The 11693-nt window shown below is 39.4% G+C and overlaps 1 protein-coding gene across 1 annotated transcript; it reads right to left on the reverse strand.

Annotated features, from left to right (window-relative positions):
- Positions 1–9518: 9518 nt before the first annotated feature.
- Positions 9519–10493, reverse strand: LOC140149580 (probable G-protein coupled receptor 21). The gene has a single exon (XM_072171658.1). The coding sequence runs from the start codon at positions 10491–10493 to the stop codon at positions 9519–9521; it is 975 nt and encodes a 324-aa protein (XP_072027759.1).
- Positions 10494–11693: the final 1200 nt, after the last annotated feature.

Below are 11693 nucleotides of genomic sequence, written 5' to 3' on the forward strand. Positions count from 1 at the left end.
GCGTGTTTATAGTCGATATACCGAGTTTTGAGTATACTATATACCATGGGGCTATTTTAACGTGCCTCCTGGCACGTTCGTGCAGCGAGATTAAAAATCCGTGCAGTGACAATTAAAGATCCGTGCTTAAAATATGCACTTGAGATGCTTAGTAGAGCCTTTGTTATGATCATTTTCAGGCAGTAGCGTAGCAAAGGTGGCAAGGGAGACCAAGCGGTAAAAGTCAAAATTTTGCGCGCGCCTTTTTTCGGGGAAGGCCAGACAGGGTCTAATTCTGCATAAAACCGGGCAACGTTATTTCTATAGATCTGCTGCGCATTCAAATTGCATTGTATTGCATCGTAATTTCATTTGTGTCTATGCTAATTATGTTTACACAACATGAACTCACGTGTTTTCAAGCAAATTCGCCGATAATAGGTGATCAAAAGCGATCGGAATGTTACAAAAGTACAGATCGCATTCAGCTTACTTCATATGAGATGATCTTTGGAAAAATACGGCATAATTTGTCTTGGGGTTTGCGGAATGCCATGCAGTAAAATATTAATACGTTGCGGCAATTGATGATTGACAACTTACAATCGGCGTGTCCTTCGTATCCTCCACTGTCAATTTCGTATCCACTCACTAATCCTCACAAAAGCTTTGTGTTGATTACGTAATGTGTGGAGGCAAATTGCAATAAGTACAATGAAATAATGAGTAGGGCGGGCTCCGAGGTGGGTTTCTTCTTCATCTTACGTAACAGTATTGTTCTCCAAAAAACCCGGAAGCTTGTCGTTTGGAGCTCTAGCTGAAATACAGCAAGATAATGTAAGATAGTAAATGTAAACCTGTATTTTAGCTAGAGTATCTCGAGCTAGGGAAGGCGGTCACTGGGTTTAGCAGATCTATGTTATAGGGCGGTTCTCCTTAATTGCCACGGTCTAAAGGCCCTATAGTATGGCTATTCTCAGTATGTTGTTTGCTCTTAGAATTCATCAAGTCAAGAGTTTGTCTTTTCTCCTATTATAATATCATGAATGTTGCAAGGCTCGTAAAGGGGAGAGAGAATAGAGGTTATCCGTGTTCTTAAGCTGCATATCCTATCAGCGACTGCTATACCTTGTTTAGGACTTTCAAAAGAAGTACCAGCATGTGTAACCATGACTGTTTCAAAATAGCCCGCCAAAGTCATGCAGGTAACTCCGAGGTCGTGTATTGAATTCCTTTGAATGAGGAATACTATGGGAATCATCGTCTTTTGTTAGAAGTCACACATGAGTGAAGTGGATAACCTCTATCAAATATAATTATTTTGCTTTATATTTATCGGAATTAATTCCAGTTCACTGCACATCTCACAACGCAGGTAACTAGGAAAACGAATGTAAATTTTACTATTGTTACACTTCAGATCATAAAAGCTTTTATGAAAAGCAAGTACTACAATAAACCTATGAAAATTAAGTCCAGTTCAAAGAACACTTACGACGCAATTAAAAAGTATATAGCTACAAAAGTTAAATATCATTTTTTAATATTCCTACACTACAGATAAAAGCTTTTAGAATTTTGTGATTAAAAGCAAGTTCAAAACCGTAAGTTTACCTTACATTATCTGAAATTCAGTTCTTTTCAGAGCACATGTTACGGCGATATAAAAATAATTCAATATAATTTCTCTATTGTTACTTTTTTTTGTTACTCTACAGAAGAAGCTTTTAGAGCTTGGTTCCTTCTTTAGTGAAAAATTGCTGAATTAAGTGATCGGATAGCAACGTTTGCACGGTTTTTTTTTGGGACATGAGAACATATCGGACACATCAAATTGCATTCTGAATACGAAGAATGTCCTGCTGATATTAAATAATTTAGATTTTTTGAAATTTGCGATATAATACAAATTTTTTACCTATGTTGAATTATTAACATTTAATAGTCCTCATAGAAATGATGTGTAAAAAGTGTATGTAGCTGGGAGGAAAAGCCGTCTATCAGTTGCAAATATTTTATTTTGACCTTTCGTATTGAAGATATACAATATTTTCCCAATAAAGTCAAATTTGACCCCCTCCCCGACAAAAAATGAAAGAGAAAAGTGCCCCTTCTGATAAAAAATGATGGACAAAATTGAGAAGATAAAAGACAAGACAAGGGGCAAGGAACCTATTTCCCGCCCAAATTTACACCGATCATGGAGCTAAATTGTGTAAAATATCAAATTGTTGCACATTGTCCTAATAAAGTCCTTTTTAGAAGCTCAAAGACTTTACATGTACAGTCTCTACAAAACCGCTATATTAAAGGACATATCCCACCGATAATACCGGTAAAATGATGCAATCGGGAACATTTTTTCGTCTCTGCCCCCGAAAATTTTACATACAATCCACCACCACCCACCACCACAACCAAGAAAGCTGACTACTCCCGTGGCTAGATAGACTACCCCGTAGTCCACTTGCCCATTGTGCATACTCTGGATATTGTATTTAAGCTTAAAACTCTGATTTAATTAATGTGTGCACAATTGATAGATTTTCACATCTGATCAGTTACCCTACTCCCTCTGTTTGTAAATTTTTGGGTTCGCTATCAATAAACTGGTAGATTCCAACATCAGAATTGTTCAGTATTAAAGTGAGCCGTTATAATTATGCAAGATAATGTTGCATTTAATTACTTTTATTGTCACTAATCGTCTGATATTTTTAACTCTTTATGACCATTTTACTATTGAATACTTTAATTTTAATAAACATAAGTATAATTTTGAGTTCAACGAAATGGGTTCATCATGACTAATAATAACATATTTTTAATAAAATTCGACTATGGCATAGTCTAGTGGCTAGATTGCATGTTTGTGTTATGGATACAAAGAAGTGTCAATTTTGGCTTCTGGTTTGGACACCGGTACATACACTCATTTGTTTAGAGCACTAAATTTTACGAAGATGGTGCACCAAAACTTTTTTTAATGCTTTGCACATTTGGTAATCCTTATGTAGCTCCCCCCTTCGACTGGGCTAGATCTGCGTTCTGCTAACAACAGCGACAGATAGGTGCGTCCGGAAACGTTTCATTTACCGCGGCGTGCAGTGACTTTTCCTCCCTAAAATAGCTTCTGGACAGGGTGGACGAAGGCCATGGACCCCCAAAAGAGAAAATGAAATAAGCGCTGATTAAGGAGGTGCTAAAAGGCAGGGCCGAATTTACCTGGGCCAGGCCAAAATTTGGAGCCCCTAAACTCGACTCACCGTGAAGAAGTTTGTTTTACAAATTGGGGGCCTACTATAAGATCGACAGTGGTGGCAGAGGCATTGCAAATTAGAGGGAGATAAGCATAATATTTGTTCCGATCTTTTTCGTGCGAAATCAATTTTTAATTTCAGACAATTTTAGCCCAAAATGAAGGCTCATATCTCTGGTATGATATGCATGAAGCGCGCCAAATTTTGGTCCAAAACATGGTGTTGTCGGGCTAAAAGGAACATGCACAGGGCAATTTTGGGGGACCCTCTGGCCTAATGGTAAATCCGGTCCTGCTAAAAGGGCCCCGCACTGTTTCTTGTCAATTCGCCCCCGAGGCTCTTGCTACGCCTCTGAGAACGAGACCCGCTCCCATTCGAAACCCGCGACCCCCAATCCCCATTTCTCTGGGCAGAGCGGTGACTGGGGATGTGTTGTGTTTTATGGAATGGCATAGCTGGAATTATTTATCAAAAACGGAATGCAAAGCAGTCTACTTTTCTTGAAAAGCGATCGAGCAAAATAATATGATTATTCTCAAGGCTATTGTCTTAGCTAGATTTAATTGAATTTTCTCTCGGATTAGGGCATTTTGTATTTCATTATATTCTCGTGCGATATATAGATGAAACTATAGATTGTCTCATTAGATAGGTGTTTCCCTGGTGGTGTCACGTTACAATGAAACTCATTTTGCTATAACTGTCAAGTCAATCATCAAGTCTTCGAGCTATATATAATTATAATATATTATGCTACGTTCTACGTTACTCTGTCGCCTGTCGGGAGAAATGCATCTATTTATTTGAGTAGTCATTTAAAACAAATAGAAGGAAATGAGTCGAGGAAGCCAATAATCGCATTTATATTTGAATACCTGAATACAAAACCCATCCAAGTCCATACTTTTGCCAAATTGAGTTAAGCATGGGAAATTGTTGCTTATACATAGGCTTATCATATGCAATCAAGCAAAATCAGTCGGAACTCGGAAACATGAAATTTTCAGTTTCTTTTAGGATAGGAAAAAGCATTTACAAAGCTGGATTTTGCAGAAAATTCCATTGAAATTGAACAACCAGTTCCAAAGATATGAGCAATGAAAGACTTTCCAAAACACAAGGTAACAAAAGGAAATGTTTCATTTGTTTGGCTATTATCTCAAAATCAATATTTCCGAGTTCCGACTGATTTGGCTTGATCGCATCACATATGCATAAAAGAGCAATACAAATCATAAAACCGAATACGTGGTAAAAACACAAAAATGAAGCCGAATGGACAGAACAAGAAAAAAGACTGAGAGCAAAGGGAAAAGAATACACTAACTATGTGATTAAAAAAGTCCGGCATAAAAATGCCCCCCCCCCCCCTTCCCCACGAAGTCCCCGCAATGCTAATCGTCATTCTTTATACAGTTAAGCCCACTCATTTGTATGTAAAACGTACCCTATTTACCAGGTAGGCCTTAATCTAACTGAAGAAATTAAAATAAGCTTTTTTTAGTTTTCTCAAAATCACTTTCCATGGACTTGGGTGGGTTTTGTATTCAGGTATTCATTTAGATCTTAACAGGCTATGCCTATAGGCGTTTCCCCTACCTGTGTTCTCGTAACATTTTGTTCTACTTACAGCGTGTTTATAGTGAATATGCTGAGTTTATAGTGCATCGAGTACAATATTCCTTGTATGTATACCGAAAATTATTATAAATAATTCTATCATACAAGTTTATGCACCAACATCATCAGCATCAGAGAGCGAGATGGTACAAGGAGTTATGGATAGCATACTTAGAAGAGACTTACTCATTGTACTGGGGGATTGGAATGCTAAGATTGGCAAAATGAAGGAGAACACTGGATGTATAGGCCAATATGGATTTGGGATCAGAAATGAACGTGGAGACAGACTGGAGGAATTTTGTGAAGCTAATAACCTAGTTATTGGGAACAAGTTATTTCAGCATCATCCACGGAGACTGTGAACTTGGATGAGCCCAGGAGATAGAACAAGAAACCAGATCGATTACATCATGGTCAGGAAGAGGTGGAGAACATCACTCCAAAATGTCAAGACACGACCAGGCGCTGACTGTGGTAGTGACCATCAGCTACTTGTAGCCAAAGTGAAACTAAAACTGAAAGCTAAGAGAGACAATGCACCACCTACCAGGTATGATGTTGACAACATTCCCACTCAATATTCAGTAGATGTGAAGAACAAGTTTGACGAGTTACTGAAAGTTAATGAAGAGGAGAAGACCCCAAATAAATTGTGGGAAGGCATGAAAGAAGCAGTCCAGAGCACAGCAAAGAAGTACATCCCTAGAAAAAACGGAAACAGCCGTGGATCTCTAAGCAGACCTTAAACCTAGCTGATGACAGGAAGAGAGCAAAGGCAGATGGAGGAAAGGAAGAATGGGCACGCTTAAACAAAGAGGTCCCCAAAAGTGTTAAGGAGGACAAAAGAAACTACATCGAAAGGAAGTGTGTGGAAATGGAAAGATGTAATGGTGAATCAAAAATGGCTTTTGGTATTGCCAAAGAACTTACTAAGAAGTGGACCCCCAGGATGGATGTTATAAATGATGAGAAAGGTAACACTTCACTCTTACCGAAAGTGAAGACATCAAAAGGCGATGGGTCAGTATAGTTCCCAACTGTTTGAGGCACAAGATGACAAGGTGTATGAACAGTGTGAAACGAGTGAGGAAGAACCTCCACCATTGAGATCCGAAGTTGAGCTTGCCAAATGAAAAATGCTAAGTCACCTGGCATTGATAATGTAGCTTCTGAGTTGTGGAAGGCAACGGGGAAAGAAGGGATAGACCTAATGTGGCGTTTATGTGGTATCATCTGAAAAAAGAAGAAATGGCCGAGAGACTGGTGCAGGGCAGTATTTATTCCACTGCCAAAGAAGGGACATTTGAAAGAGTGTGCCAATCACCGGACCATCAGTCTGATTTGTCATGCAAGTAAAGTGCTTCTGAAGATCATCATCAAGAGAATGAAGAACAAAATGGAGCAAGAAATATCTGATGAGCAGGCAGGATTTCGTGAAGGAAGGGGGACTAGGGACCAAATTGTCAACATCAGGAATGTGGTTGAGAAATGCAGAGAGCATAGACTTCCTCTTTACATGTGCTTCATAGATTACAGTAAAGCTTTTGACTGTAGCCACCCTCGCATGTAGGAAACTATGAAAATGATGGGTTTCCCAAGTCATCTTGTGGATCTGATCAGCTGCTTATATGAAGACCAAGAATCGGTAGTCAGAACAAGTAATGGGGACACAGATTGGTTCAAGATTGGAAGAGGCTTACGACAGGGCTGTGTGCTATCACCAAACCTATTTAACATCTACTCTGAAGACATAATGAGAACAGCTTTGGAGGGGTTTGAAGGTGGAGTGAAGTTTGGCGGTACAAGAATTACCTACCTGAGGTACGCCGATGATACCACTCTTATTTGTAACAGCAGAGTAGAGCTGATTGATCTTTTGAAGCACATCAAAGAGGTCAGCAAAGAAAACACCTTCTCCTGAGTTTGTGATAGATGGACAGCAGATTGAGGAGGTGAAGCGCCACCTGACACAGAGAGAGAGATATACCGAAATTCTTGCTGTTTATAGTCAGCGTGTTTATAGTGGGAGCAGATTTACGGCACATTGGCGTATAATTTCTATCCGGTCAGAAATTATCCGGAATGCTCATTATAAACACTAGCCGTATTTGCAGTTCAGCTTTAAACACCTACTGGTCCAGAAACTTGGGCGTGTGAATACTATTTACCACAGGACTGAAACCATCATTACAAAGGAAGATCACAAAGCACCAACATCTGCGCCACGTCTTGAAAACATGTGGTAACTGAGCAATTGACAAAACCCTTAATTGTGGTGATAAAGACACTATAAACCCAGCTAACAAAGACACCACGTCTTCTGATACCAAGACTTATGTTACCTTTTCCTATAATGTGACGTTTTGGAGAATTTACTGCGATCGCGGCCTCACTACCGGAGTACCCACTTTAAGATAACTAAAACCCTGCGGCGATCGCTAGTTATTATTTATTTATTTTCTTTACCCAGGGTACCTCCTTCAATGTCAAACACTGATTTCTGGAGGCCCTGCATTTATATTATGAACAAGAAGCCTATAAATACAGTAATAAATCAGAAAATACAAATATTAATTATAAATGGTACATGAAATTGTGAACAAATGGGAAAACATGCAAATTTGCATTTGTCTGTTTCAATGTTCATATTTGATCATTAGCAGCTACACTCGACTCTAAGAAATAAAGGTTCTAAAAATGTTCTAAAGTTGTCCTCACAGGATAACCATTAGATGTTCTCTAAAGAACCCTAAATAGTTCCAAAACTATCAACAATGGCCCCAAAAATGTGATACAGAACCGTTTTCAGTTCTTTAGAGAAACTTTAAGGGTTCTCCAAAATTAAAGAACTTTTTTGAGGTTTAAGAGGATGGTTCTCAAAAAGCGGACAAAAATGTTCGATCTAGAACCTTTATTTCTTAGAGTGTATAAACACGCTACTTTCGGTCCGCTTCAACATGTGTTCAAGGATTTTACACCAACCTCCCCCATGTCACAAAGAAATTTAAGCCACTGCTGAACCAGAGCCTCTCCATACACACACACAATTATAAAGTCCTGCACCGTCATCGCTGATCAAAGGGGCCCGTGCGTTCATTTTACCTCCGGGCCGGCGGCACTGAAAACGTGTGGTAACTGAGTGTTATGGCGCTATTTTCTTTTATTATTTCTTCATTTAAATATATCGTTTCGCGGCTTCCTCTCCTCAATTACCCTCGTCTATTATCCTGGGTAGTCGATAGTCAGCCGCAGTGGGATCAAGACGTAAGCATATTCAATAATCTATATTATGTTGTGATCACTTTGTTGATGAGAAATTAAAGTTTATTTGTGAAGTTATATTTTGCTATCCGTATATTTCTGTTCGAGTCTTTCCCCGTCTCAGTGGAAGATCCATTGGCCATGTATCTGGGTTAATTTCTATTGAGAATAAACGATAGGAATTTTTATTCTGCCTATCCTCTACCGTGTGATAGACGACAGGCAGGTCCAATGGACCTACCTGTCGTCTATCATAGGTAGAGGATAGGCAAAATAAAAATTCCTATCGTTTATTCTCATTCTTAGTCAGTTAAATATTATTTTAATAACTGTAAACTATTTTTTAAAGCAAAAATTAAGTTACCATCATAAAAACTCCCCTTTTCCTAAAATGAACGAAACTTGTTTACAACTTCACATCTTTTGTTGCGCGTACTGCTAGCGCATGTGAGTATTCCGCACTGCGTCTACGCATACAACGCAATACATACGCGAACATCTACGAGCGTGTTACGCGTTATCAACACTTATGATGACGTGGGGTCGTCTACGGCCTGATAGACGACACCCAAAATCATGCGATTGTCCAATCAGATTATGTGTCTACGTATAGACCACTCCCACTGACTAAGAATAACCAAATAACTGGCGAGTGGATTTTCATATACACCGATCCGAGAAGCGTTTACTGTATTTGGCCCTCTATTGACGGCAACACAGATGTACCAAAGCGGGAGATTTAATTCGTAATTCAATACTCATGATTGTGTATTGAATATCACTGTTGTGTACAATTCCCGGGTACAATACTATATAGCACAAAATAAATAATGGATGGAACCCCCGACCTCGGGACACCGCAGTTTTACATCGGGGACACCGCAGTAATGGCGAAGTCGGATAGGTGTATAAGTTCTGAGTCATATCATGAGCATGGTGATAAAGACACTAAACCAGCTAACAAAGACACCACGTCTTCTGACACAGGCGTTACCTTTTCCTATCGTCTGTATTAAATGGTGTTAGTATAGGAGTGTAAAAATCAGTGCATTGGTGAAACCAGCCGACCACTGCAGTCTGCAAAGTCGCATGTCCCAACATAGATGAGCCAATTCGGCAACCCTGTCTAAAAACTTCTCGAGGGCAGTGGACACAGTTTTGACATTGAGGATGTTAGTGTTTGATCATGTTGGTTGTCTTAGTTTGTAAATTAAGCTTATTATTTATATTTTTACGGACTTCAAACGAAAGCCCAGTTTCCTATTATTCCCAACCGATCATTTTCACTGGGAATAAAGCGACGTCGAAAGCCCCAACATAGTCAACCACTGCAGTGGATAGCGAAAAACTACAAGCAAAAACGTCGGACTATGTACTCGTTAATTCTTCTGGAGCTTACGGGAGAGCGCCAGGACCAAGCCGGTGTGACCGAATTCCTGCGGTTGCCCTTGAAGTTGCACCATTGCCATTCTCAATTGCAGCGACCCCAAGAAGTTGTTTTGCACGAAGACGAAAATATTTGTTCCGAATACTATAAACAACAATATTTACTGAACTGTTTGAAAGCATTAAAAGTATTGATGTTTCCCACATCCATTGTGTGAGCGAAACATCTAGAGAGTCTAGAGTCATGATCACAGATGCTGGTATATAGGTAATGATGAGAATTAAGGTTAAAATAAAAAATGTTATAGTTGTTTTAAACTCATTGCGACGAAACTTATTCACTGCATTATTTTCAACCTGTCGAAGTACTGACTCATTGGCATCGATTTGACGTGCGTGTTTTCTTGATATAGAGCATAAGCGTAAAAACATGCAGACGGTGAGAAGACACGGGAATCCAAAGAACAGCATAGCCCAAACTATGCTTGTTATATCTGGTGTGTGTACATTCACAGGGTCTGCTACACACATGAAGATACCCTGGTGGTATCTAGCTATTTGTCCAGGTCGAAAGACGTGCAAACTTGCCCATCCAAATCCAAATATCCAAAGAACCACAACAGATACCCTCGCTCTAAATGGTGTTAAAATAGTCGTATAATGTAATGGCCATTCAATGGCGATGTATCGTTCCACATTTACAAACATTAGAGACAGTACTGAACAACTATTAAAAAGTGTCACCGTGAAGGCACTAATTTCGCAGTAGGTGTAACTGTACGGCCAAGTGTCGGTGAAAGCTGCACCAATGGTCGGTGTGATAACAAATATTCCAGTAAACAGGTCTGCTATTGTTAAACTTTGCATGAATATACGAGCAATGTCGCTGATTCCTTGAACATCTTTGTGAATTACGAGTAGACAAAAGACATTGCCGAAAATAGTTGCAGGTGCGAGAATGATCAACGCAATGGCCAAAATCATCATGAAGAACAACGGTCTGGAGTGATAAAAATGCGGGGGGAAATGTACAGAGCTATAAATTCCCGCCGTTTACTTATAATGTTGACGCTTTTGCCGATTCAGAGTCATTTGAATTTGCTCATATTTACACAAACTATTGATCGAAGTTTATAACTAAACCAGACTTCGGTGCAGCAGGTACAAAATCCATAAAGCCCAGTATTTGCGACGCGTGAATAATAATATCTGACTACCTGACTGTCCCTCGGCAGCTTGCGTGCAGTTGTTGGATGTGTGTTGTATTAGGATGGCGACAGTCATATGAATTTGTTTGACTCAATTGTACATATAATTGACTAAAATAACTTTCAATTGTATGCAGCACTCTTTGAGGTTTATGAGAGGCATGCGCACGATAGACATGCTATAGGCCTACGGCTAACACAAATCTCTTGGCAAAAAATGTTTAAATGTCGGGGAAATTCACATGCTACATCATCAACTATCTACTGCTATTAGCACACACTATTTCAACTATCTACTGCTATTAGCACACACTATTTCAACTATCTACTGCTGATAGCACTAGGTCATCAACTATCTCCTGCTGATAACACACTATTTCGTCAACTATATACTGCCGATAGCACACACTACTTCAACTATCTACTGCTGATAGCACACTACTTCACCAACTATCTACTGCTCATAACACACTACTTCAACTATCTACTGCTGATAGCACACTACTTCATCAACTATCTACTGCTGATAGCACACTACTTCATCAACTATCCACTGCTGATAGCATACTACTTCATCAACTATCTACTGCTGATAGCACACTACTTCATGATAGCACGCTGCTGATGCTGATAGCACACTACTTCATCAACTATCTACTGCTGATAGCACACTACTTCATTAACTATCAAGTGCTGATAGCATACTAATTCAACTATCTCATAGTGCACTTAGGTCCACGGCAAATTCACCGTGACCTTTCCAGCCATAAACCCGCTTAGTGAAGATTAAACCGAGATATGCAGTACTAAACCATTATAGTAATCGATTCTGCTGCTGATAGCACACACTACTTCGTCAATTGTCTACTGCTATTAGCACACACTACTTCAACTATCTACTGCTCATAGCACACTACTTCGTCAACTATATACTGCTGATATCACACTACTTCAACTATCTGCTGCTCGATCATAG

This window comes from Amphiura filiformis, chromosome 4 (assembly GCF_039555335.1).
Source record: "Amphiura filiformis chromosome 4, Afil_fr2py, whole genome shotgun sequence".
Lineage (NCBI taxonomy): Eukaryota > Metazoa > Echinodermata > Ophiuroidea > Amphilepidida > Amphiuridae > Amphiura > Amphiura filiformis.